The following is a 26,924-nucleotide window of genomic DNA, read 5'->3' on the forward strand; positions in this document are numbered from 1 at the left end:
AGATAGACCTCCCCAGTGAAATAAAAGATGCCATCAAGTCTACTCTTCAGCCATTGTATTTCAACGTAGTCAGCTTTCTTCAACAGTGTGCTGTAACAGTCATTTCAATAAACGCAGATTTTAGCCATCCAGTTGAATTGAACAAAACCTAGTTTGCACACGGATTTTAAGGAAGATAATTACTAAAATAATTGTTTTTGTTTTTTTAGGGCTCACGCGATATTAAAATTTGCAGCAGGCTACGTGCGCGACGTGCACAGCATTCCAGACGTCGGAATAGAATCCAGCTTTCTGGCTAATTATAAAGCTAGCTACATTGTTTATTTTCCAGAATTTTTGTTATTAAACCAATAGGCTTCTCACTACGGATCCGGTTTCTATTTAGATGGCAAGCTTCCCTAATTCTGTAAACGAAAATGAAATAGGTAAGTTGAGATCCTTTTCACTATCTTGCTCTGTGTTTGGGGTGGAGGGGTTGCAAACGTCAATGTTTATTTCGCTATCTAAGATGCATTAACCTAGCTAGCTACTTACTATGTTACACCTTTCATCTATCGGTGACGTCATATGTAGTCTTTATTTTCTATTGTAGGTCAAGTCGTTTCTTCCATAGCCTACAACCTATTTACTAGACTAGAGACTCACACACTACAGTAACCGCCTGTCACATATTCACCATGCACCCGCGGTTTATACTCGGTGGCCCCACACCAAAGACAATATGGTAGAAACTCTACCCACACATCGCGCGAGCAGTCGGCACACTTGTTTCCCATCTCATTCCGTGGTGGAGGCGACGGCGGTAATTACGTTTCTGAAGTTTGACTCATTCCTCATTAGTCGGGGAAGCGCACTGATTTATCAGCTAGCTATTGTATAAAATGGGTGTTTTGTTTCAACACCTCTATTGCGTAATAATTAAAGTGATATATGATGTCTCATTTATATTCCAACCGAATGTTTATGTTACCTAGTTAAAATAATTTGGGCTAATAATAAATAAATACAATAGTGTGTTTAGTTGCAACTCTGCGTAATAAATCAAAGTGATATATGATGTCTCCTTTAGCTACTTGGTCAACCATATCTTTATGGTACCCAGTTAAAAGAATTTTATTTTGGCTAATAATATGTTGTGTATTATAGCCAACTTCATTATCATTGATTTACATTTGTAATGGCATGTCAAGTAACAAAATAGTATTGACTCTCAGAATCTCTCAATTACTTTTGAGCATCAATTCTGACATTGAACATTCATGTCCAACTACACCAGAGGTCAGTTTAGGGTGGTGGAACCAGCCTGATCTGTGTTCGCCTTTCGAAATAGATTGATGAATGCAGCGACCAGGCTGGTGAAATAGAATGACGAAAGCAGTGATCAGGCTGGTTCCACCAGGCTAAGGTCAGTTGGCCCTGAAGCATCTTTTCTACACTGTCATTCAGAAGTTGCTCACAAGCACCATATCATCATGGTATTTGTGCTATTGATCCCTGACTGACCTCTTGTTTCTGTTTTCAGGTAAGGCTAAGTTCATTGGTGAACTCTTAGTGCCTGTTGCTCCCTTTGACCAGAAGTCCGGGCGAGAGACCTGGACTGTAGCCTTTGCACCTGATGGTTCCTACTTCGCTTGGTCTCAAGGGCATCGCATTGTGACGCTTGTTCCCTGGTCAAAATGCCTGAAGAATTTGTAAGTACCTGTACTAGGCCTAACCACATTCTTGGTCAGTACAATTGTGATCAGAAAGTAACAGGTTAGGCCCTACTTCAAAGGACTGTACATTTTGAGGGAGGCCTACAGAAGCAACTATTCCTTTTGAGTTTTGAAATTCAACAGTTTAAAATGTCTGAATAGCCTAACTAATTTGTCTGTGCAATGAATGCACTGACTGGTGTGGAGTCGTATTTGGCAGTAGAGAGCAGGGGAGGAAGAGAGACAGTGAATGTGGCGTGTGCTGGTGTGTTGCTGGTGCCCACTGGGTATTCATTTGGCGGCTGCCGTGCCTGTTTCATTGTCTGGTGTTTTAAGGCCCTTTCAGCGCTCCTCCACTCTTACTTTAACAGGTCGCATGGCACACTTCCAAAGGCTTCAACAAGAATTAAGCACAAATAGTGCATTTACAACAGCCTCCTGTCCAGACCAGTGGCGGCGCTCCCTGTCTGACCACGTGAGCTGCGTCAGCCAGGCTACCCTGGCCTGTTACTCGACTTAAAAAGGAAGTAGGCTGGAGCCCCCCACTGGCACTGTATATAAATAAATAAAAATCCCCCACAGTAAAATAAATAAAAATAATTCAATGAGTACATTTGTCCAAGCTTTTGACTGGTACTGTATTTATTGTTGCTTCATTCCTTTCTCCTAATGTTTCTTACAATATGCTATTTTGTTTTGCTTGAATATCTTGATGGTGTTCTGTACTAGATTCTGCTATTTTTAAAGCAGCAGCTGATGGTTGATAATGTAGAGTGGACTTTCATTAATGAGGAGTTCTTGGTAAACCAAGTTAGAGGAAAGGAGACACTGCTTCTTGTTATTCAGGAGTGGATATCTACTCAAGGGCCTTGTTATCTTAGCCTATAATTTTAGAACGTTAGAAAAGCTTCTGTAAAGTACAGTCAAACTTTTACAGAAACGGTCTTGTCTTTGGCAAGAGAAAGCAACACACAGCAGCTTAGGGTTTTATTATTGTATCCTTATGTTGTAAAATAATGTAAGGTTTACTGCCATGAAGTCAACTACTTGGTGTCAGGCTGTAAACCTTTCTGTAAACATTGACACGTCAAATCAATATTAAAGGAAGGCTGAGGGCTATAAATGCACTTTTACATTATTTCAGGGCTACAGCCTACTTCCTTTTTAAGTGGAGTAACAGGCCAGGGTAGCCTGGCTGACACGGCTCACGTGGTCAGAGGGAGCTCCGACCCTGGTCTGGACAGGATGCTGTTGTAAATGCACTATTTGTGCTTCAATCTTGCTGAGCTTTGATTGGTTTTCTGACAGGTTTTTTTTCATGGGGGGTTGAGACTTCACAATGTTTGGGTTTGAAAGTCCAACAGTTGTATTGGAAGGGGGCGGTGCTCAGGGGCTGTGTGTGGCTCACCATGTGGGTGTTTGAGTGAGAGACACAAGATAACTACCATAATCATAAAAATAAAATAACACAGCCACCCTTCATTATCGAGGCATCGTGCTGACATCAAAAGAGCCTATCCACTCTAAAGTCAGGAGGACTTCGAGTTAGGTGTCAGTCAGACTAAGGCCTAGGTGCATCCAATCTGATTTTCTAATATCCACAACATTCTATAACACCACAGAACTGAAAATTAATTCTAGATTCTGACATTCCAAATTGTTGTTTACAGTTCTAGTTGAGTTCTTGGTCTTGTTCTAGAATATTCTAGTAGTTCATTACTTGTGCTATCCTTCCCTGTGAGGAGGAAACAGTGTGCTGTGGAGCAAGCTGCCACGGACACGTGGCATGTATTATCAGTTGCCTTTCTGCAGAGCTGGCTCTTTTTCCACACAAAAAAGCCATGTGACCTCCCCAGAACCTTTCCAACTTGTCTGAGCAAAAAGAGCTTATTGTATAGTAGACATGTTTGGTATTACCTATTGGGTGTAGTTGTGGTTAGCTAGGCCAGAATGATTTAGGCAAGTCCTGTCTAGTGGAGAGAGATTGTTAAAAATGTAAAACCGGTCAAGGTGTAGAGCTATACTAGATGCAAAATATAAGGGAACAATTTCAATATTTAAATGTTTAATAGACATACAAAGACAGAGATATTAATATGGGAAGATAGATGCGTTCCTCTAAGACAGCCTTTCTCAAACTTTTTTGTGCCAGGGACCAGCAAGGCATGGGCTTTTTTCTCTGGGGACGTTACTTTTTTTTAAATATATAAATCATATTCCTTTTTATGAACATTCATTTATTTTTTACTTTACACTAAATTAATGAATTATGTATTTAATTGGCTTCCTTCATGGTTTGTCTGTCTGTGTTGTACTCATGGGCAGTGTCGCTCTGTCTGTGCCCTCTTCAGGGGCTGTCTGTCTATAAATGACAAAATAATATAATTTAGTCATTATACACAATCACATTACCTGTTGTCAATAAAAACAATATAGCAACTAGGGATGCATGATATATATCGGTGAACATATCGGAATTGGCCGATATTAGCTAAAAATGGCAACATCGGTATTGGCCCGATGTCTACCGTAATTTCCGGACTATAAGCCGCTACTTTTTTCCCACGCTATGAACCTTGCGCTTTATACAATGACGCGGCTAATTTATGGATTTTTCCCGCTTTCACAAATTCATGCCGCCAAAAAACTGAGCACCGTCACATAATGTGACGTAAATCGAGCGCGCTCAAACTTTCCATCATTCTGATTACGGTAGTCATTTTGTCACCCTCATCATGGCAAATACACGGAGAAATGCATATGATGCAGCTTTCAATTTGAAGGCGATCGATCTGGCTGTTGGAAAAGGAAATAGTGCTGCTGCATGGGAGCCTTAATGAGTCGATGATAAGACGTTGGAAACAGCAGCATGAGAAACTGACTTAGTGCAAAAAGACAAAAGTTTTCAGAGGAAAGAAAAGCAGATGGCCCGAACTAGAAAATGAGGCTTGGATGAGTTTGCCTCCGGATGAAAGTGAGGAGAGCGCAATGAAAACGATCCAACATCGGATGAAGCAATTCTGAGGCTATTCAACTCCGACACCAAAGGAGATGACTTCAGTGGTTTCAGTGCACAGGAGGAAGATAGTGACTAAGGACTTTCTTGGTAGGCTATTGTTTACTGCTATTTAAAAAAAAAAAATGTTACAAGCCTGTTTCGTTAAAGCCTATTTATTTTTGTTACAAGCCGTGTTTCGTTAAAGCCTATTTATTTTTGTTACAAGCCGTGTTTCGTTTAAAGGCTGTGTAAAGTTCATTTGTTTCAATGTACCGGTAGGCACCTGCGGCTTATAGACACGTGCGGCTTATTTATGTACAAAATAAAAAAAAATAAAAAAATTCAGTGGGTGCGGCTTATATTCAGGTGCGCTTAATAGTCCAGCAATTACGGTAGTTTAACGCTGATGTGCAAAACCTATGTCAAAGCTACCGTGCATACCTATATAACGTAGGTACATGATGTAATGATGCCACGTACAATGTTGCGCTACACGTGCAACACAGCATTCCTAACCTAGCCCACAATGTCTGCTGTGTGGATCGAGCAGTCAACAAGTCCAGCAGTCATTTGAAGGAGTAAGGAAATTTCAGCGAGACAACTCAAAGGCAAAATCCATTAACGGCAAGAAAATAGAATTCATTGCCCTTGACAATCAACCGTTTTGTCGTGGGTGATGTTGGCTTTTGCCGACTGGTCGAGCACCCGGGTACACACTACCAAGTGTGCTATTTTTCAGATGTTGCCGTCCCGGAGTTGCACAGTAATACCGTCACTGCTATTAGCTTCACGACTGACATTTGGATCAGCGATATCAGCCCTATGAGCATGCCAAGTCTGACAGAAGAGTGGGTCATCGAGGATTTCGTACTGAAGAAAGTTGTATTGCATGCTCAGGAATATGCTGGTTGTCATACCGCTGCTGGCATTTGAGAACATGTTTGAAACATGAACACACTAGCTAGCTCCATTCGAACAACTGACTCGAAATAAGCTCACCAACTGCGCCTGCAGTAGACGTGATACCCTCAGTCATGGCATTGAAACGCCTGCTCAACACAACTGACAAGGATGTAAGCAAATGTGCACAAAATCTGAGAAGCTTTATGTGCGAATGGAAAATTTCTGGCATATTTTTTTTCAGCTCATGAAACATGGGACCAACACTTTACATGTTGCATTTATATATTTTCTAACGCCACCGATTCTGTCACATAAGTGGAGTGTGCATGCCCATTCTGACTTCGTCAATGCTAAGCTAACCAGTTAGCTAGCGTGCGGCATTAGTGCTGACTATTTTCTATGGAGTGGCCCCTTTTCCTGACGAGTTGGATGTTTTTACTGGCCCACATTGGCGTATGAAACAGTTGCCATTGACAACAGTTTGCCCCAGCAACAAAACGGCCCACACGGGCTTTGAACAAGCGATTCGGTGGCATTCTCTCTTTACTGTGTAGCCACCATGCTCGATGTCATGTACAAGGACTGCTACTGTGATGTAGACAAGAAACAAGGTTTAAATGAAATGTACAGATACAGCTGGACAAGACGGAAACGGACACAGTGACAGTGCGCTCCGAGGAAGAGGCCACGGACAGACAGCTGAAACTTCACTGCTTGACATGTATGATGAAATCCTGGTTGAGAATGGAACAAATGAACAACGAAACAGCACAGCAAGTAAGTGAAAGAAATAGGTTTTGATTATGTTTTACTGGTAAATGGGGACATATGTAAATGCCAACAAAATAACTTTTTGGTCAGTGTGGTGTGTGTGTAACCTTTATTTAACTAGGCAAGTCAGTTACGAACAAGTTCTTATTTCCAATGACGGCCTACCCCGGCCAAACCCGGACAATGCTGGGCCAATTGTGCACTGCCCTATGGGACTCCCAATCACGACCGGATGTGATACAGCCTGGATTCGAACCAGGGACTGTAGTGGGGCCTCTTGCACTGCGATGCAGTGCCTTAGACCGACGTGTCAGTGTGTGTGTGTTAACTGTACTAGAATGCTTAAAGCCACCCAAAAAAATATCGGTATCAGGTTTTTTTGGCAAGGAAGATATCAATATCGGGCAAAAATGTCACATCGGTGCATCACTAATAGCAACTGAATCTTTATAAACAAATAACAATCTATCAATATATACAATGTTAAATAAATAGAATATTACAAGATATTTGACTCACTCAATCATTGAGACTGGTGTGCCTGCCTCTTGGACATCAACAGGTCAAACCTCAGAGAGAAGGAGGAGAGGGACACTGAGGGGTTTTTAACAGCTAGTCTGCTGCAATATTTAGATTTTGTTGCAGCAAGAGAGGAGAAGCCTTTCTCACATAAGTATGTAGAATGAAAGGGGATGAATGTCTTCACTGCCATCTCGCTGAGTTGTGGGTATTCTCTGCTGCTGAACAGCCAGAATGTTGAAAGGCACATCTCATTAAAACCAGTGTCCCGCATTCTTTTTATTCTTGCCACATTTGAGCAGTAGTCCCGTTGGTACAGAGTCCGATATAATGTCCCATCGTAATCCATGTCCCGTTATGTAGGCCTACTTGTTCAGAACACAGAATATTTCACCTGCAGCTGTATTCTGAGGCATCTCTTGAAAACAAATACATTCTTCATAAATGTAGCATACACACACACACAAGAAGCGGGCATTTGAAATGTCAGTCATCTAATTGGATTGCAAACCAATTTGATGCACAGGCTCTGTCTAAAACCTGTGATTCAATAGCATCTGCCATATTGTGGATTCTAGGTGTGACAGTGTTATTGTGAAGTGGGATTTCACTGACCGTTGTAGCAGCAGTTGGGCCTAAAACTTCTCGGCAAGCATCCACGTCTGATGGCATCACCAGCTTTTCAACTATAGCGAAAGGAGCCTGGCACTTGGAAATGTTTTGAGAGAGTACGATGCCCTCAGTAAAGTGTTGTCTGAAATGATTGTGCACATTTTTGGGGGGGTTGGTCGGTCATCTCTTTTTTGTAAAAAAACGATGCTTCGGTGTAACTATACTTCGTCATGGTAACACAATTTTTTACTGCAACCTAGACTGCAGCATGCGTAGTTGAGCGCATTGCCCAAGCAGGCCTATGGCAAGTATTTATTCGATTCAAATATGCCGCAGACCAAAGAAAGCCCCAAACATATTCAAGACAAATTTGCCGCGGACCGGCAAGCACTCCTCCACAGACAGAGGTTTGAGAAAGGCTGCTCTTAAGAGGTTCGGAGCAAATCTTTCTCCTTCCAGCAGGGAGTGTAGACCTAAATACTCCTTGTGTTTGTTGTCTCATCCTTCCCTGCCCTTGGTCAAAACGTTGAATCAAGGCTGAGACCTAGAGGTTCAATAGACTATACATTTTAAAAGGACACCCATGGCTGATTTTGTGGCTCATGGGCCCAGATATCAGTTACTAAGACCTGTTTATGATGATTTCTGTCCTTAGAGGTTACCTGGAGGCCAAATTCCAATAGGGAATAATCATCACAATATCTTTCTTAACAATATGAAACTCATGGACCAAGTTAGCCAACCCTCTCTCACCACTTTAGACTGCATGTATCACTCAGTGCTCTCCTCCTTTATGTGCATAATTCTTTTAGCTGTTTGGCACCTGGATCTATTGAATTCAGATGCGTTACATTAAAAGGTTATGTGATCATCGCACTGTAGGACTACATGTAACTCACGTTTCTCCCTCTCCTTTCACTCCATTACCCTCATTTCCCTGGTATCCATTTCTGTCCCTTCTCGTTTTCTGCCCTCTCTCCATCTCACTCCCTCCCTGTCTTTCCACATGACCCCTCTCCTTCCTCTCTTTCTATCCCACTCTCCAGTGTTGGGGAAGGCTCCAACGGAGCGGGCCCTCAGCGTTTGTCGCGGCAGAACAGCGAGGGGGGAACAGTGGTGCCAGTGGGTGAGCCCAGGGAGCATACCATCGACTGCGGTGACATTGTGTGGGGTCTGGCCTTTGGCTCGTCTGTGCCAGAGAAGCAGAGTCGCTGCATCAACATCGAGTGGCACCGTTTCAAGTTCGGTCAGGACCAGCTGCTGCTTGCCACGGGCCTCAACAATGGACGTGTCAAGGTCTGGGACGTCTATACTGGTGAGCACCTGATTAAACATGAACATCACAACCAGCTGGGCGGCTCTGTTTTCACAGTGCATTATTCCTAGTTCCATGTACCAATGCAAGTTATTGAATCAGCATGCCTCTTCTCAGCAGGGAGGAAGTTGAAGCCTCGTAGGGGGGTTTCTTGGATCAACTTTCTCCACACACATCCTGGGCTGTGTTTTCATTCCAGAAAATCCACTTCGCCCTTCTACCTTTTTTCACTCTCTCACAGATCTTATAGTTGAAAGCAGCACGGCAGAAATTGGGTGGGGCTGTTTACACCAAATCTAGCTTTTGGGGGGGGTCAGGCAGGTTCCTTTTTGCTGGGTGGGGTCAGGCACACCTGTGATATATATTTTTTTCCATGATTATGAGAAGGTCGCTTCTGGTGACTTTTAAAAGGACATTACACGATTTAAAAAATATATATATGTATATTCAATTCTACAAATGTACGTGGTAACTTGGAACTCCGGGGTTTTTCTGGATCAAAATTGGGCTTAGTATTTAGAGGTCCTCTTCTTGGCCGCATATATTTTTTTCCCCGTTTTTAAAGGGAATTTCCTGCAATTATACACAATGTGTCATGGTGCAGAGAGAGAACATTAAAGTTTTTTAAAGCTACTTTCCTGCAATTCTCTACATTTTGCAATGGTTTATGACGTGTTCTTATGCTATCTGAGTGACTCAATCATAACAAAATCAATGGGTGCCGCATGCCATGATATTTATTTTGATGATTCTTAGTGCTGTGGAACGGTTGTTAAGACACTAACAGCTTACAGATGGTAGGCAATTAAGGTCACAGTTGTGATAACTTAGGACACGAAAGAGGCCTTTCTACTGACTCTGAAAAACACCAAAAGAAAGATGTCCAGGGTCCCTGCTCATCTGTGTGAACGTGCCTTAGGCATGCTGCAAGGAGGCATGAGGACTGCAGATGTGGCCAGGGCAATAAATTGCAATGTCCGTACTGTTAGACTCCTAAGACAGCGCTACAGGGAGACAGGATGGACAGCTGATCATCCTCACAGTGGCAGACCACATGTAACAACACCTGCACAGGATCGGTACATCTTAACATCACACCTGCGGGACAGGTACAGGATGGCAACAACTGCCCGAGTTACACCAGGAATGCACAATCCCTCCATCAGTGCTCAGACTGATGGAGGACTGAGGCTGGACTGAGGGCTTGTAGGCCTGTTGTAGGCAGGTCTTCACCAGACATCACCGGCAACAACGTGACAATGCAACATTCTGTGCATGATTTCCTGCAAGACAGCAATGTCAGTGTTGTGCCATGGCTAGCGAAGAGCCCAGATCTCAATCCCATTGAGCACATCTGGGACCTGTTGGATCGGAGGGTGAGGGCTAGGGACATTCCCCCCAGAAATGTCCGGGAACTTGCAGGTGCTTTGGTGGAAGAGTGGGGTAACATCTCACAGCTGTTGCACAAATCTGTTGCAGTCCATGAGGAGGAGATGCACTGCAGTACTAAATGCAACTGGTGGCCACACCAGATACTGACTGTTATTTTAGATTTTGCCCCCCCCCCCCCCCCTCCCCCTCCTTTGTTCAGGGACGCATTATTCTATTTCTGTTTGACACATGTCTGTGGAACTTGTTCAGGTAATGTCTCAGTTGTTGAATCTTATGTTCATACAAATATTTACACGTTAAGTTTGAGAGGACATACATTTTTTTGCTGAGTTTATATACCCCAATTTGGGTGTAGTCTCCTCCTCTCTAAACATTACATATTTATTACTAGGCAGGAAGTTAAGTGATACGGGCCACAAACTGTTCCTTCTCCCTTAAGCTGACCTGACCTCTACCCCCTTCCTCACTACTCCACAGCTCTCCACCATTATCAGTGACTGCAATCATGTGATTCCTCTACTCGGCACCTCCCAAAGCCCCCTGGCTCCTATCCAACCTTCCCTGACCCCACCATATACATTCCTCCTACAGATACCCATTAACTTCTGGTGTATAAACTAGACTATGGCACTCCTCATGCCTCTAGTGTAACTGATGTTTGATGTTTAACAATATTTAAAGTTTAGAAATCCTACCCATCAGTCTGTGTTGGAGACAGTCAGTGGGTGATATAATGTGTTGACGTTCATTTTAGCCCAGCTGGCTGTCTGCTTGCGCCTCCACTCCTGCTCCCATGTTTTTTACTGACACACCTGAATGATGATGTTTGCCCACGGCCCCTCTCTCCCTGCTGCCAACACAGTGCTGATGTCACAAACCCGCTAGGCCCCCCTCTTTCCTAGACTCATTGGTTTTCTCTCACACTTTCTCTCACACACCTACAGTTGAACTCGGAAGTTTACATACACCTTAGCCAAATGCATTTAAACTCAGTTTTTCACAATTCCTGACATTTAATCAGAGTAAAAATTCCCTGTCTTAGGTCAGTTAGAATCACCACTTTATTTTAAGAATGTGAAATGTCAGAATAATAGTAGAGAGAATTATTTATTTCAGCTTTAATTTCTTTCATCACATTCCCAGTGGGTCAGATGTTTACATACACTCAATTAGTATTTGGTGGCATTACCTTTTAAATTGTTTAACTTGGGTCAAACGTTTCAGGTAGCCTTCCACAAGCTTCCCACAATAAGTTGGGTGAATTTTGGCCTATTCCCCCTGTCAAAGCTGGTGTAATTGAGTCAGGTTTGTAGGCCTCCTTGCTCGCACACACTTTTTCAGTTCTGCCCACAAATTTTCTATAGGATTGAGGTCAGGGCTTTGTGATGGCCACTCCAATACCTTGACTTTGTTGTCCTTAAGCCATTTTGCCACAACTTTGGAAGTATGCTTGGGGTCATTGTCCATTTCGAAGACCCATTTGCGACCAAGCTTTAACCTCCTGACTGATGTCTTGAGATGTTGCTTCAATATATCTACCTAATTTTCCTACCTCATGATGCCATCTATTTTGTGAAGTGCACCAGTCCCTCCTGCAGCAAAGCACCCCCACAACATGATGCTGCCCACCCCTGTGCTTTACGGTTGGGATGGCGTTCTTCGGCTTGCATGCATCCCCCTTTTTCCTCCAAACATAACGATGGTCATTATGACCAAACAATTCTATTTTTGTTTCGTCAGACCAGAGGACATTTCTCCAAAAAGTGCGATCTTTGTCCCCATGTGCAGTTGCAAACTGTTGTCTGGCTTTTTTTATGGTGGTTTTGGAGCAGCGGTTTCTTCATAGCTGAGTGGCCTTTCAGGTTATATAGATACTTTTGTACCTGTTTCCTCCAGGATCTTCACATGTCCTTTGCTGTTGTTCTGGGATTGATTTGCACTATTCGCACCAAAGTACGTTCTTCTCTAGGAGACAGAATGTGTCTCCTTCATGAGCGGTATGACGGCTGCGTGGTCCCATGGTGTTTATACTTGCGTACTATTGTTTGTACAGATGAACGTGGTATCTTCTGGCATTTGGAAATTGCTCCCAAGGATGAACCAGACTTGTGGAGGCCTACAATTGTTTTTCTGAGGTCTTGGCTGATTTCTTTTGATTTCCCCATGATGGCAAGCAAAGAGGCACCGAGTTTGAAGGAAGGCCTTGAAATACATCTACAGGTACACCTCCAATTGACTCAAATTATGTAAATTAGAATATCAGAAGCTTCTAAAGCCATGACAATTTTCTGGAATTTTCCAAGCTGTTTAAGGACACAGTCAACTTAGTGTATGTAAACTTGCTTTCTTTATTTCATGGCTGAATATTGCCGGTGGCATTACTTTTGTTAGGATTTGGCTTCAGGCGCAATTAGGGTGTTATTGTAATAACTATTATAATCGATTATTATTCCCCAATTTAGAGTTGTCAACTGTTAGCAGACTATTTGAGAATAGCTACTGTAATTGAGTCCCATCCTCCCCTCAATGGAACCAGTGTTTGGACTGAGTATCAGGAAGTAACTAATTGAAGGATTTAACTCAGGATTACTCTGCTTTCAACTATTGTGTGTCAGTCTACCCAGAGGGTATTCTGTGTCACTCTGACTGTCAACACCAGGACCAGCCTTTAAAATAGAGCTCTCCTGGGCTCCAACTCATCATGTAAAGAAAAGAGCACAGTCAGTGGGACTAGTTGTTACATGAAGAATTCATTTGTGACCGCCCTCTTTCCCCTCTTAAATGTTTATTTTCTATACTCCATCTCACTCTCTTTTTATGTGCCTCTGTACAAACTGACAGCGCTCTGGTTACTTTTCACATGGGTGTGGAACCCACACTATTCTACACCCCACAGGGGGAATAAAGCAAATTGCAGCTCTGTGGCATTTTAATCCACAAATCATGACAAATTCCCCAAGGCTGTGTAATTAGAGGTGGTGGAGTTGACCTACAGTAACTCGTCTGTGCTGTGTATCTCATTAGCTTTATTATTAACTCGGTGGTTGTTTGCCTTTACAGGAAAGCTGTTGCTGAATCTCATGGACCATACAGATATAGTGCGAGACCTCACTTTCGCCCCTGATGGCAGCCTCATGCTAGTCTCGGCATCCAGAGACAAAACCCTGAGGGTCTGGGACCTGAAAGATGACGGTAAGAACACTGAGCCCTGAGGAACACCTCTTTATTATCTTGGACCTGAAATCATTTTCCATGCTTGTTAACATAGTTATTGTTTTTGTTAGAGATTTGTACAGCTGTGCCAGCAAGCCACACTGATCTGTTGAGGTCAAGATTATTATGATGCATGCAGATGTTGTTTTTGTGTGTTGGCCTTATACACATCCACACACAAAGCTGAAGAAGTAGGGAGCATGTGATAAGTTGCCTTTGTTCCAGTGCAATGAGCTACTGCTGCTGACGGTTCCACCTTGAAAGGCCCCTCACCCCCTGCATGCGTTCTAAGCTCACATGAGCAGAGAATGTTAAAATTGGACCCAAATCCAAGGTCTCCTGAACAAAAGCCTAGAGGAAGGCATAGCCATGGCATGGTCTGACCTAGTTTCTCCTCTATTGACCAGAGCAGTCCTGGGTACAGTCATTAATAAGTCAGATCACCACTAACACATCTATTTTATCTGTGAATTCGTGTTTTCAAATGACACAATCAACATACACAAGCAGTAGGATTTCCTACAGTTTTTGTAACTTGAAAAATGAAACCCCACGAGCCTAGACTCCAGAGCCTAATTGGAAAAACCTACATTTTACCATCTAAGCCCAGTAATTAAAATAGCCCAGTTATCCCTATTGAAATCTTGCAGACAATCCTATAAACCTTGGAAACATAATCAGCAGACATTGGTACTGTTACTTCATCACAATAATTTCTTAAAAAGCAAATAGTTTGTGCAATTCTCCGTCACATGTACATGTCATAACAACCTGTGATGCTGTGTTGTAGGCAACATGGTTAAAGTGTTGCGGGGTCATCAGAACTGGGTCTATTGCAGCGCATTCTCACCAGACTCCTCAGTCCTCTGCTCTGTCGGAGCCAGTAAATCGGTACGTACACCTGCTCCCCTTTCTCTCCTTTTTGAGATGAACTGCTTCTGTGTGCTATTGCTTGTCTAGTTATGCTCAATGACCTACCAATGAAACACTCCCACCTTCCCCTCAACTGAATCTTGACCGTTATGCTTGGTGTCATGACTAGTTCAACAGCCCTGCCTGTAGTTCGGTTTGGCTTGGTTTGAAGTAGCTTTGGTATTGTAATATGCATGTAGACTAAACAAATGATCACACACTTCTTTGTAATAGGTTCGGGATTTATCCTCCATCTACAATCCAGCTCACAATCTAAACTGTTCATTTGATGCTTTAGAATGTGGGATGCAGATTGTTATGCTTTATTTAATGACCTTTGAACCTCAATGTAGACAAATCATTCAAAGAAATGTTCTAAATATTTTTGGGTTTCCCTTTTTGATAAAATCTACCTGGTATTTAGTAAATAGTATGCAAGGAGAAAATTAGATGGTTAGCTAAGTGGCGTAGTGCTCAAAATGGCTGCCCAGCCAGTGCGGGATTGGACCCCAATGACTTCAGTCACAGAGGCACACTTTGCAAGAATCTCATTAACATGCTAGTAGTTAGTTACTGTAGCCAGTTCCACCCTTCTTGTGCAGGGTGCAGCTAGATTGTTGTTAGGCTGTGTGTGTCCATAAGTGTCTTGCTTTCCCTGTCACAGGTGGCAGGTGTGTGAGTGTTTTTGAAGGGAGGGAGCGCCGCGCTGACATAAAGCAGCCGGTGCAGACGGCTGGCTGGTGGCACCAGTGCCACTACTACTGCCGGGCTGGGACGCACTGTGCCCCTGCCCAGGGGGCAGCCTTGCACCTACCTGACCGCAAGGTCTCCCGTACGTAGGTGCTGCTGTCTCCATGTTTGTCTACCTCCGCTGTCGCAGTTCCTCCTTTTATATCAGTTATAAAACAGTGATTTTAAAACGGCAGTAAAGTAAATACTTCCCACCCACATGGTCCCTTACCCCTCTCCTTCACCTCCTACTGTCCTTCCCCATCTCACCTTGACCCCCACTCCCAAATGTACTTAATTAGAAACCATAACTATTATAGCACACCTTAACTGACATTTTGTTAGGTTAGTAGTTTTTGTCAGTTCAATGTCAGTCTCGCCCTCCCACAGTCTCTAACTTGTATGAATTACATTTATGATTATTTATGTCTCCATAATGAGGCTGTTAACATCAGTTACTTTAGTTTGATATCCTTAGTTCTCCCTCATCCTCCTGACTTCTCTCCCGGGGCCCATGTTTAAGGGCCAGTCAGCACGCCCATCTCTGTTGTGGCCGCCCTGCTCAGCCCCTTTTGTAATGGAGTTAGTGTGCAGGGGTCAGGTCATTGTTGGCGTAAATGAGAATTGAAAGGACTCTTTGTGGCTCCGCAGACTGCCATCATCCCAATAAATGTCTGCCTTTGTCCCAAACACTCTACCAAAATGAACATGGACAATGTTGGAGTTGAAAAAAACATGATGTAAGTTAGTGAATTCCCTGTTGCCTCATAATTGGCCAAAGGGCAGTATTTTCCTCACGGAAATGTCCCACTTTGATTAGCATTTGCATATTTTTTTGTTAAAACATATCGAGAAAACAAACGTAACGGTCAATGATTTTCTGTGACCATAGTGGGAGAGGAAGAACAGTCTCTCATACAGAATGACTGAAAATCAAAACACATACTCGTCATAGTACAAAAAACAAAACTGCTAATACATTCAAACTGAACTCTAAATTGCTTGAACAGAATTTTTATAGAGAACTGAGCCTCATTAAAAAAGCCACAGAAAACAAAGGAGGCAACTGTAACTGTTTTGTTATTTTGGAGCAGATTTTCCAGTCACTGGCAGCTGGCTGTCTTATAAAATGTGGAGTGGTGTAGCTTGCCTAAAATGCAGGCAGTAGCCTCATGCGTTGGATTCCTTTCATTTCACACTAACGCTAGAGGAGGGAGTAGGAGAACATTTTGACCTGAAGTAGCCCCCAGAAACCATTGACTTGATTGTGGAATGGCATTTATCTACTTTAGCTGGAATGTTGCACTTTTGCTCAAGTGCAATGTTTGCAGAACTCCTTGTGATGTTTTCAATAGGCCTATACAATCTTCTCTTGGTTGTAAAAGTTACAAGGAAGTACAACATCACTGTTAAAGCCTCTCGAGAATTGGGTTTTAATTAGATTTGCTCTGTTCTGGTCAGTTTAAAGTTTTAACAAACAACAAGGCATGTTCCTCTTGCGCATGCATTACATTGCTCTGGAGCAAAGGAACGTTCAAGGCTTTATGGCTGGCTGTTGAAAACAGTGTGCACATGTTGCAAATGTGTGTCCAAAGGCGTCAACCTTTTGGCCATCAAATGTTTTTTTTCTCTTGCAGTATGTCTCTTCGTAGGCTTCCGCCGGAGGTGCGAGCCTTTTGTAATCACAGTGAACTAGAACTCTGAAAGGGGAAACCAGTGGAGTAACATTATGTTACCTTAAGTTACTACTTGTTTTATTTTCTTCTTTTTCTGTAGACTTAAAAATGTTTGTATTGAGAACGTTGTAAGTAGATATATGTTTAAATGCTAGCCTACGTCAAGAATTTATATGGAGCACTATTTTAGCAGCTATGTTAAGAAACCAGATGTGCAGTGACATGCATTTTGTTACATAACACAGAATTGCTGCTTGAGTAGCATGTGATTTATTTTGTGCATTGTTTGGTCTGTAGTTCAACACATAAGCCATAAAATGACACTGAGCATACAAAGATTTTTCTGTTTATTTCTTGTTTTTTTGTTGCTTAATTTAACTACTTGTAATTTACATTGCATCTGTTTTGACATTTTATGTCAGTAGTTTTTAGGTTAAGTGTTTTAAGTAGTTTAAAATGCTTGTCCCTGCATGGCGTTATTCCGTGGACCTCTTTCTTCTGTAGGTGTTCCTTTGGGATATGGATAAATATTCCCTGATCCGGAAGCTTGAGGGTCACCATAATGACGTGGTGTCCTGTGAGTTCTCTCCTGATGGCGCCTTGCTCGCCACCGCCTCCTACGACACCCGCGTCATCATCTGGGACCCCCATGTGGGCACTGTGCTGCTGGAGCTAGCGTAAGTCACAGACACCAGGAACTAGGGCAAAGCAATGACACAATGATGTTGTTAAGACCTTGTTGAAGTTTTCTTATCTCTGTGTTTTTCTCTCCTTCAGGCACCTCTTCCCTCCCCCCTCGCCCATCTTTGCAGGAGGGGCCAACGATCGCTGGGTACGTTCCGTAGCATTCTGTCACGACGGGCGTCACATCGCCAGCATCACTGACGACAGGTAAGGAACAAAGGCTGATACCTGTGTCTGGTGCATCAGAAGGGTCCAATAAGGAAAAGCTCAGCTTTAAAAATGTTTGAGATTCTTATGGCTAATGTCCACTTGATCTTCTCTCGAAGGCGTTCTCTTCTACCACACGTGGAGAGCATGGCTGGTGTAGATTTGTAAGTTTGTGTTGGCCATAGCTGCTTCACCAAGCTCACTTGCGCTGTCACACTTCACAGTGTACATGGTAAACTGCGTGCCCTCTCAGCTGATGAAAAAGTGTTAGTTTGCTGCAGTAGCAGAGCGCTGTGAAGCAGAGGGAGGGAGGGAGGGAGGGAGGGAGGGAGGGAGGGAGTCACAAGTCTTAATGGGGTCTGAGTGAGAACAGAGCTGTTGCAGCCAGGCAGGGCCCCCTTTGGGAATGGGTCACATGACGGCCATTAATCAACCGCTGACGCCTTGCTTCCTTCTCTCCTTAGCCCTTCGCTTCCTTGGTTAGGCTGCTAAGTGTTTACCAGTGCGAAGGCAGTGCTAGAGGGAGAGGAGGAACAAGTCTCACAAAATGGCGGGGACAATTTCTTGTCTCAGCCACATCTGCCAAGATTAGTTTTTCTGAGGATGAGGATAAAACATTTTGAATTTGAACAGTTACATTTTATTTAATAGTGAAAATAAACCCTTTTTTTTTTTTTTTTATGAAGCGGAACAATATGAATCCTACAGTCTTTCAGCCAGCTTGTTTTGGCTCTAATGCAGTTCCCATGTGATCTGTGTCTGACCAGCGCCCTTTTTGCGGTCTACCTCTCCCTCTTTATTTTGTCCTTCTCTCTTCTACACACCCACTAACTCATTCTGTCCATCCCTCTCTCCCCAGAGTGGTGCGTTTCTGGACCATTGATGAGAAGTCTCCCAAGGCCATCGCTCCCCTCATTAATGGTCTCTGCTGTGCCTTCTCTACTGACGGGAGTGTCTTAGCAGCTGGGTGAGGCGCACACACACTCCGACACACCTACCTACACCACTCCACACACACACACCTAACTACACCTCTCCCCACACACACACACTCCTACACACCTACCTACACCTCTCCCCACACACACACACACCTAACTACACCTCTCCACACACACACACTCCTACACACCTACCTACACCTCTCCCCACACACACGTAACTACACCTCTCCACACACACACACACACTCCTACACACCTACCTACACCTCTCCACACACACACACACACTCCTACACTAGAGGTCGACCGATTATGATTTTTCAACGCCGATACCGATTATTGGAGGGCCAAAAAAAAGCCGGTACCGATTAATCGGCTGATTCTTTATTTTTAATATTTTTTTTGTTTGTAATAATGACAATTACAACAATACTGAATGAACACTTATTTTAACTTAATATAATACATCAATAAAATCTATTTAGCCTCAATAAATAATGAAACATGTTAAATTTGGTTTAAATAATGCAGAAACACAGTGTTGGAGAAGAAAGTAAAAGTGCAATATGTGCCATGTAAAAAAGCTATTGTTTAAGTTCCTTGCTCAGAACATGAGAACATATGAAAGCTTGTGGTTCCTTTTAACATGAGTCTTCAATATTCCCAGGTAAGAAGTTTTAGGTTGTAGTTATTATAGGAATTATAGGACTATTTCTTTCTACACAATTTGTATTTCATATACCTTTGACTATTGGATGTTCTTATAGGCACTTTAGTATTGCCAGTGTAACAGTATAGTTTCCATCCCTCTCCTCGCCGCTACCTGGGCTCGAACCAGGAACACATCGACAACAGCCACCCTCGAAGCAGCGTTACCCATCGCTCCTCAAAAGCCGCGGCCCTTGCAGAGCAAGGGGAACAACTACTCCAAGTCTCAGAGCGAGTGATGTTTGAAACGCTATTAGCGCGCACCCCGCTAACTAGCTAGCCATTTCACATCGGTTACACCAGCCTAATCTCGGAACCGTTCCGTATTTTATCTAACGGATGGCATCCCTAAGTATAAATATTGCTGTTACATTGTACAACCTTCAATGTTATGTCATAATTATGTACAATTCTGGCAAATTAATTACGGCCTTTGTTAGGAATAAATGGACTTCACACAGTTCGCAATGAGCCAGGTGGCCCAAACTGCTGCATATACCCTGACTGCTTGCACGGAACGCAAGAGAAGTGACACAATTTCCCTAATTATAAGAAATTCGTGTTAGCAGGCAATATTAACTAAATATGCAGGTTTAAAAAATATATACTTGTGTATTGATTTTAAAGAAAAGCATTGATGTTTATGGTTAGGTACATTGGTGCAACAACAGTGCTTTTTTCGCAAATGCCCTTGTTAAATCATCACCCGTTTGGCAAAGTAGGCTGTGATTCGATGAGAAATGAACAGGCACCGCATCGATTATATGCAACGCAGGACACGCTAGATAAACTAGTAATATCATCAACCATGTGTAGTTAACTAGTGATTATGTTAAGATTGATTGTTTTTCATAAGATAAGTTTAATGCTAGCTAGCAACTTACCTTGGCTTCTTGCTGCCCTCGCGTAACAGGTAGTCAGCCTGCCACGCAGGCTCCTCGTGGAGGTCAATATGAGGCAGGTGGTTAGAGCGTTGGACTAGTAACCGGAGGATTGCAAAAACGAATCTCAGAGCTGATAAGGTAAAAATCTGTCGTTCTGCCCCTGAACAAGGCAGTTAACCCACCGTTCCTAGGCCGTCATTGATAATAAGAATGTGTTCTTAATTGACTTGCCTAATAAATTTTTTTCGGCAAATCGGTGTCCAAAAATACCGATTACCGATTGTTATAACTTGAAACCGGCCATTCCGATTAATCGGTCGACCTCTATCCTACACATCTACCTACAGCTCTGCACACACACTCCTACACACCTCCCTACACCTCTCCACACACAAACACACTCCTACACACCTCCCTACACCTCTCCACACACACCTACCTACACCTCTCCACACACACACACTCCTACACATCTCCCTACACCTCTCCACACACACCTACCTACACCTCTCCACACACACACACACTCCTACACACCTCCCTACACCTCTCCACACACACACTCCTACACACCTCCCTACACCTCTCCACACACACACTCCTACACACCTCCCTACACCTCTCCACACACACACACTCCTACACACCTACCTACACCTCTCCACACACACACACTCCTACACCTCTCCACACACACACACTCCTACACACCTACCGACACCTCTCCACACACACACTCCTACACACCTTACCGGCACCTCTCCACACACACCTACCTACACCTCTCCACACACACACTCCTACACACCTTACCGGCACCTCTCCACACACACCTACCTACACCTCTCCACACACACACTCCTACACACCTTACCGGCACCTCTCCACACACACCTACCTACACCTCTCCACACACACACTCCTACACACCTTACCGGCACCTCTCCACACACACCTACCTACACCTCTCCCCACACACACACTCCAACACACCTACCTACACCTCTCCCCACACACACACTCCTACACACCTACCGACACCTCTCCACACACACACACACTCCTACACTTCTCCACACACACACACACTCCTACACTTCTCCACACACACACACACACACACTCCTACCTACACCTCTCTACACACACCTGTTTGAATTGCACACACCCTAGTCTATAGGCAATTGGCAGGTGATCAATCAAGACTTTATGTACTGCTAGAAGCTGGTTTTCCAGCTTTTTATTTGCATGCTGTCGGAAGCGCAGCGGCTCCTATATGTTAATGGTTAACCAGGAGCCTGGGTGTATCTTACAACGATGCTTCAACCAGTTCTGTTAAGTAGACCATGGCTACCTAGTACCTACCTTTCAGTGCTGTTGTGAGGGATAGATTGACATGGAAATAACTTTCTCTCGCCCCGTTTCTCTCTCAGGTCTCGAGACAACAGCGTGCATTTTTGGGCGTTTTATTCAGCAAATCGGTGTCCAAAAATACCGATTACCGATTCTTATAACTTGAAATCGGCCATTCCGATTAATCGGTCGACCTCTATCCTACACATCTACCTACACCTCTCCACACACTCCTACCTACACATCTACCTACACCTCTCCACACACTCCTACCTACACACCTCCCTACACCTCTCCACACACTCCTACCTACACACCTTCCTACACCTCTCCACACACACACACTCCTACACACCTACCGACAACTCTCCACACACACTCACACACACATTCTCCTACACACCTACCAACACCTCACCACACACACACCTAACTACACCTCTCTACACACACACTCCTACACACCTTCCTACACCTCTCCACACACACGCCCCTACACACACACACACCTACCGACACCTCTCCACACACACACACACACACACACACACACACACACACACACACACACACACTCCTACACACCTACCGACACCTCTCCCCACACACTACACACCTACTGTTGAAGTCGGAAGTTTACATACACTTAGGTTGGAGTCATTAACTTGTTTTTCAACCACTCCACAAATTTCTTGTTAACAAACTATAGTTTTGGCAAGTCGGTTAGGACATCTACTTTGTGCATGACACAAGTCATTTTTCCAACAATTGTTTACAGACAGATTATTTCACTTATAATTTACTGTATCACAATTCCAGTGGGTCAGAAGTTTACATACACTAAGTTGACTGTGTCCTTAAACAGCTTGGAAAATTCCAGAAAATTGTCATGGCTTTAGAAGCTTCTGATAGGCTAATTTACATAATTTGAGTCAATTGGAGGTGTAACTGTGGATGGATTTCAAGGCCTTCCTTCAAACTTAGTGCCTCGTTGCTTGACATCATGGGAAAATCCAAAGAAATCAGCCAAGACCTCAGAAAAAAAATTGTAGACCTCCACAAGTCTGGTTCATCCTTGGGAGAAATTTCCAAATGCCTGAAGATACCACGTTCATCTGTACAAACAATAGTACTCAAGTATAAACACCATGGGACCACGCAGCCGTCATACCACTCAGGAAGGAGACGCATTCTGTCTCCAAGAGATGAATGTACTTTGGTGCGAAAAGTGCAAATCAATCCCAGAACAACAGCAAAGGACCTTGTGAAGATGCTGGAGGAAACCGGTACAAAAGTATCTATATCCACAGTAAAACGAGTCCTATATCGACATAACCTGAAAGGCCACTCAGCGAGAAAGAAGCCACTGCTCCAAACTGGCATAAAAAAAGCCAGACTACAGTTTGCAACTGCACATGGGGACACAGATTGTACTTTTTGGAGAAATGTCCTCTGGTCTGATGAAATAAAAATAGAACTGTTTGCCATAATGACCATTTATGTTTTGAGGAAAAAGGGGGAGGCATGCAAGCCGAATAACACCATCCCAACCGTGAAGCATGGGGGTGGCAGTGTCATGTTGTGGGGGTGCTTTGCTGCAGGAGGGACTGGTGCACTTCACAAAATAGATGGCATCATGAGGTAGGAAAATTAGGTAGATATATTGAAGCAACATCTCAAGACATCAGTCAGGAGGTTAAAGCTTGGTCGCAAATGGGTCTTCGAAATGGACAATGACCCCAAGCATACTTCCAAAGTTGTGGCAAAATGGCTTAAGGACAACAAAGTCAAGGTATTGGAGTGGCCATCACAAAGCCCTGACCTTAATCCTACAGAAAATGTGTGGGCGGAACTGAAAAAGCGTGTGCGAGCAAGGAGGCCCACAAACCTGACTCAATTACACCAGCTTTGTCAGGAGGAATGGGACAGAATTCACCCAACTTATTGTGGGAAGCTTGTGGAAGGCTACCCGAAATGTTTGACCAAGTTAAACAATTTAAAGGCAATGCTACCAAATACTAGTTGAGTGCATGTTAACTTATAACCCACTGGGAATGTGATGAAAGAAATACAATTTGAAATAAATCATTCTCTCTACTATTATTATGACATTTCACATTCTTAAGATATAGTGGTGATCCTAACTGACCTAAGACGGGGCATTATTACTCTGATTTTAAATGTCAGGAATTGTGAAAAACTGAGTTTAAATATATTTGGCTAAGGTGTATGTAAACTTCCGACTTCAACTGTACCTACACCTCTGCGCGCGCACACACACTCCTACACACCTAACTACACCTCTCCACACACCCATACAGTCCATTTAGGTGCTCGGGGGATTAATCCTGTTTGAATTGCACACACCCTATTCTATAGTCACGTGACAGGTGATCAATCAAGACTTTATGTACTGCCAGAAACTGGTTTTCCAGCTTTTTATTTGCATGCTGTCGGAAGCCTAGTACCTACCTAGTACCTACCTTTCAGTGCTGTTGTGAGGGATAGATTGACATGGAAATAACTTTCTCTCGCCCCGTTTCTCTCTCAGGTCTCGAGACGGCAGCGTGCATTTTTGGGCGTGCCCAAAGAGCATTGCCAGCCTGCAGCACCTGTGTCGCATGGCACTACGACGGGTCATGTCCACCCAGCAGGTGCAGACGCTGCCCATCCCGCCCAGCATACGCTCCTACCTGTCTTACCAAGATCTCTAGCCCTTCACCCTCACCGCCCAACACCGCACGCTGGAAACCAATGAATATTACCTTCCTAGAAAAAACACCCAGGATAAAGACAACAAAAGAGGAAAACTTGATTTACAGACTAACACCACCATGCTATTCTGTGGCAAGGCAGCTTCTTTTTCTATGTATTTATTTTTGTTGGTTTACTTTTGTTTGTGCAAGCCACGGTCTCCCTCAGGGAGTGTGCTTGAATGGTTAAGTTATTTCAGTGGCCTGTCTCTCTGCTTAAGATGGCCTTACCATATCAGTCACCTCTGGATAGTTCTACATTCTTCCTGCGGTAGAGACTTGTTCTCCGTAGATAATTGGCCGCGTTTAGATTTTCGATGCTCCCTAACTGTCTAGCTTAGATTTCGAATTCCTGATAGAAAGCTGGACAAATCGAGGAGACTATAAAAGTAGAGGTCCATTATTCTTTCTACAGTTTCCATATGATTTTGGTCATTTCAATATCAATTGAGATCGTTTTCCCTTTCCCTAAATACCTTTTTTATTTATTTATAATGAAAATCAAACCATCTGCGGGTTGGCTTGAATGCGCTCGCGGCTGGATCCGGTGTTTAACATCACTGGGGTAAGTGAATGACTGCTGATAAGATTTAGTGTAGTGCCCTCCCAATGTTTTCTGCTACACTAGATCTCCCAGGTCTTAACCCTCACTCACTCGCTGCCCCAGCTCATCAATGGGCTTTTCTTTCCACACTTCCAGTCTCACTCATGTCCAGGAGGGAAAAGACGGCCTGTATCCTTCACTGTCTCACATCTCACTCTCCAAAATAATAGCGACCCATGGCCTGGCCTGTTTTGCTTCTCATAATATGTATATATTTTACCTGTAAAAAAAAAAAAAATATCTGTATAGACAATTATTGTGTGCAAGTCTGTGTGTGTGTATATACACAATATATTATAAATACCTATTAATATACCAGTATATGAATGTATCAGAGGGCGTAGTATGTTTTTTACTGCTGTTTTCTTTTTGAATAATAGAATGTTGAAAACAGTTTTTTCCCCTCTGTACATAGTTTTCGTTTGTTTTAATGTGAAGACCTGTAAATGAATGAATGAGACGATCTCTTATTGTAGAGATCAGGGTGTAATCTGTGCTCCTTCAGAGTCGGTGAGACGGAGACTGTGAAAGTGTGGATTATAGTGTGCCCTAGGACTTATTCAATAACACAGAAAAAGCCTAAAAGGCGGTTGTCATCCGTATTAATGACGGTCTGAAAGCCCTTTTCTATCCTGTGCTATGCTGCACAACTCTAAAGTGGTGTTTCTAAGTGTAAGAAATAACCTATAGGGGAGAGCTATACAACATCTTCTGAGAATAATTCTTTACAGTTGCCATCTGTAGCATGGGCTCTTTATTGATTGTGTCATACATGACTGGCAATCCTTTGAAGGGTTACTGTTATATGCAGACATTTGATAGTAAATATTTAATTGGGGGGGAAATTAATTATTTTCAGACACAGAATGTTGAGAAGAGCCTAATGGAATAGTATTAATGGTCTACGTTTTGTATTTTGTCTTATGTTGACCTAGGTAGTGGATACAGGCCTGCTGTTAATCAATCTTGGAAATACGTTTTCTGTCTGTCATGCTGATGCCAAAGGTCTCTCTCTCTCGGTTTATAGCCTGTTCTTGTCAGTCAGTGACTTTTCTCTCTCATGGCTAAAACTTTAACTATTGTGCATCTGTGAATTTGATTTATCCTGTTAGTAAAGCCATAAGGCTGTTGTCTTCAGTAATCGGTTGGGTTGGTGTGTTTTTAGTAAAGCCTTTGCTGATTAGATCTAGAGCCAGTGAATGAATCCAAGCGATGGGTTCTCACCAGTGTTGGGGAGTAGTAAACTACATGTAGTTCAACTAGTAATTTAACTATATTTTGCATTAGCTTGGTGGTAACTTAATTAAATCTCGGTCGTTTTTTTTCTGTAGTTAATACAGGTTATTGCCATGTAGTGGTGTAGCCAACTAAAACTATGGGTGAAGTAAACAATAATTTTGTAAATGTTTGGGCATCAAACCTGCCTAATTCTCAATTGGAACATTAGTTTTTGTGTTTAGGCTAAATTACACATTTTGTTTAACATACTGTATGCAATTTATAGTCTGACATTGGATGTAGTGAACTACTTTTTCAAAGTAACTTTAGTTAGGTAAACTATATATTTTTTTGCAGGGTTAGCTTAACTTCTTTCAGTGTGAAGTAAGTTTACCAATATCATTACAGAATAGCTTCCCCAAAACGGGTTCTCTCACTATTTGACAAGTCTAATGTAAAATGTTGAATATATTAAATTGAAATTAAATATTTTTTTTTCTTTCAGGTCTGCTTCATGCATGTATTGTTTATTTGCATTTATATTTTGGATAAAGCCTTTTTTTGAAAACCAAAAATAAGTCATACGTTTTGTGTTTTTTTTGTCCTTTTCTTGAAGTCACCAGGCAAGCTTTATCCTGGAACCCACAAGGCAAAAAGGAAAGAGGTCACTTGAGAAACACTGAAGTCTTGTTCACACTGCAGGCCTTAGTCATTTTGTAAAAATGACTATCCGAACAGCACGTTTCAAGTCACCAAATGTGTGTGTTCAGACGACAGTCATTTGGTTACACTGTTAGTTGTCATAGTAACGATGTTAGTTGTCATAGTAACGATG

The 26,924-nt window shown here is 42.9% G+C and overlaps 1 protein-coding gene across 1 annotated transcript; it reads left to right on the plus strand.

The window, feature by feature from the left end:
- LOC129831859 (WD repeat and SOCS box-containing protein 1-like) lies at positions 1 to 26,667 on the plus strand. Its single transcript, XM_055895373.1, has 9 exons — positions 1 to 425; positions 1,523 to 1,691; positions 8,544 to 8,812; positions 13,265 to 13,396; positions 14,208 to 14,308; positions 17,239 to 17,411; positions 17,512 to 17,625; positions 18,485 to 18,592; positions 24,066 to 26,667. The coding sequence occupies exons 1-9, from the start codon at positions 386 to 388 to the stop codon at positions 24,226 to 24,228; spliced, it is 1,269 nt and encodes a 422-aa protein (XP_055751348.1). The 5' UTR covers positions 1 to 385; the 3' UTR covers positions 24,229 to 26,667.
- The last annotated feature ends 257 nt before the right edge of the window (positions 26,668 to 26,924 follow it).

Source organism: Salvelinus fontinalis, chromosome 33 (assembly GCF_029448725.1).
Source record: "Salvelinus fontinalis isolate EN_2023a chromosome 33, ASM2944872v1, whole genome shotgun sequence".
Lineage (NCBI taxonomy): Eukaryota > Metazoa > Chordata > Actinopteri > Salmoniformes > Salmonidae > Salvelinus > Salvelinus fontinalis.

What these genes read in the sequence shown, in the direction of transcription:
- LOC129831859 (XM_055895373.1), top strand. Translation starts at nt 386, where the DNA reads ATGGCAAGCTTCCCTAATTCTGTAAACGAAAATGAAATAG. An exon ending in TGTAAACGAAAATGAAATAG is followed by an intron (nt 426 to 1,522) that starts GTAAGTTGAGAT and finishes TTCTGTTTTCAG; the next exon opens with GTAAGGCTAAGTTCATTGGT. An exon ending in GGGAGTGTCTTAGCAGCTGG is followed by an intron (nt 18,593 to 24,065) that starts GTGAGGCGCACA and finishes TTTCTCTCTCAG; the next exon opens with GTCTCGAGACGGCAGCGTGC.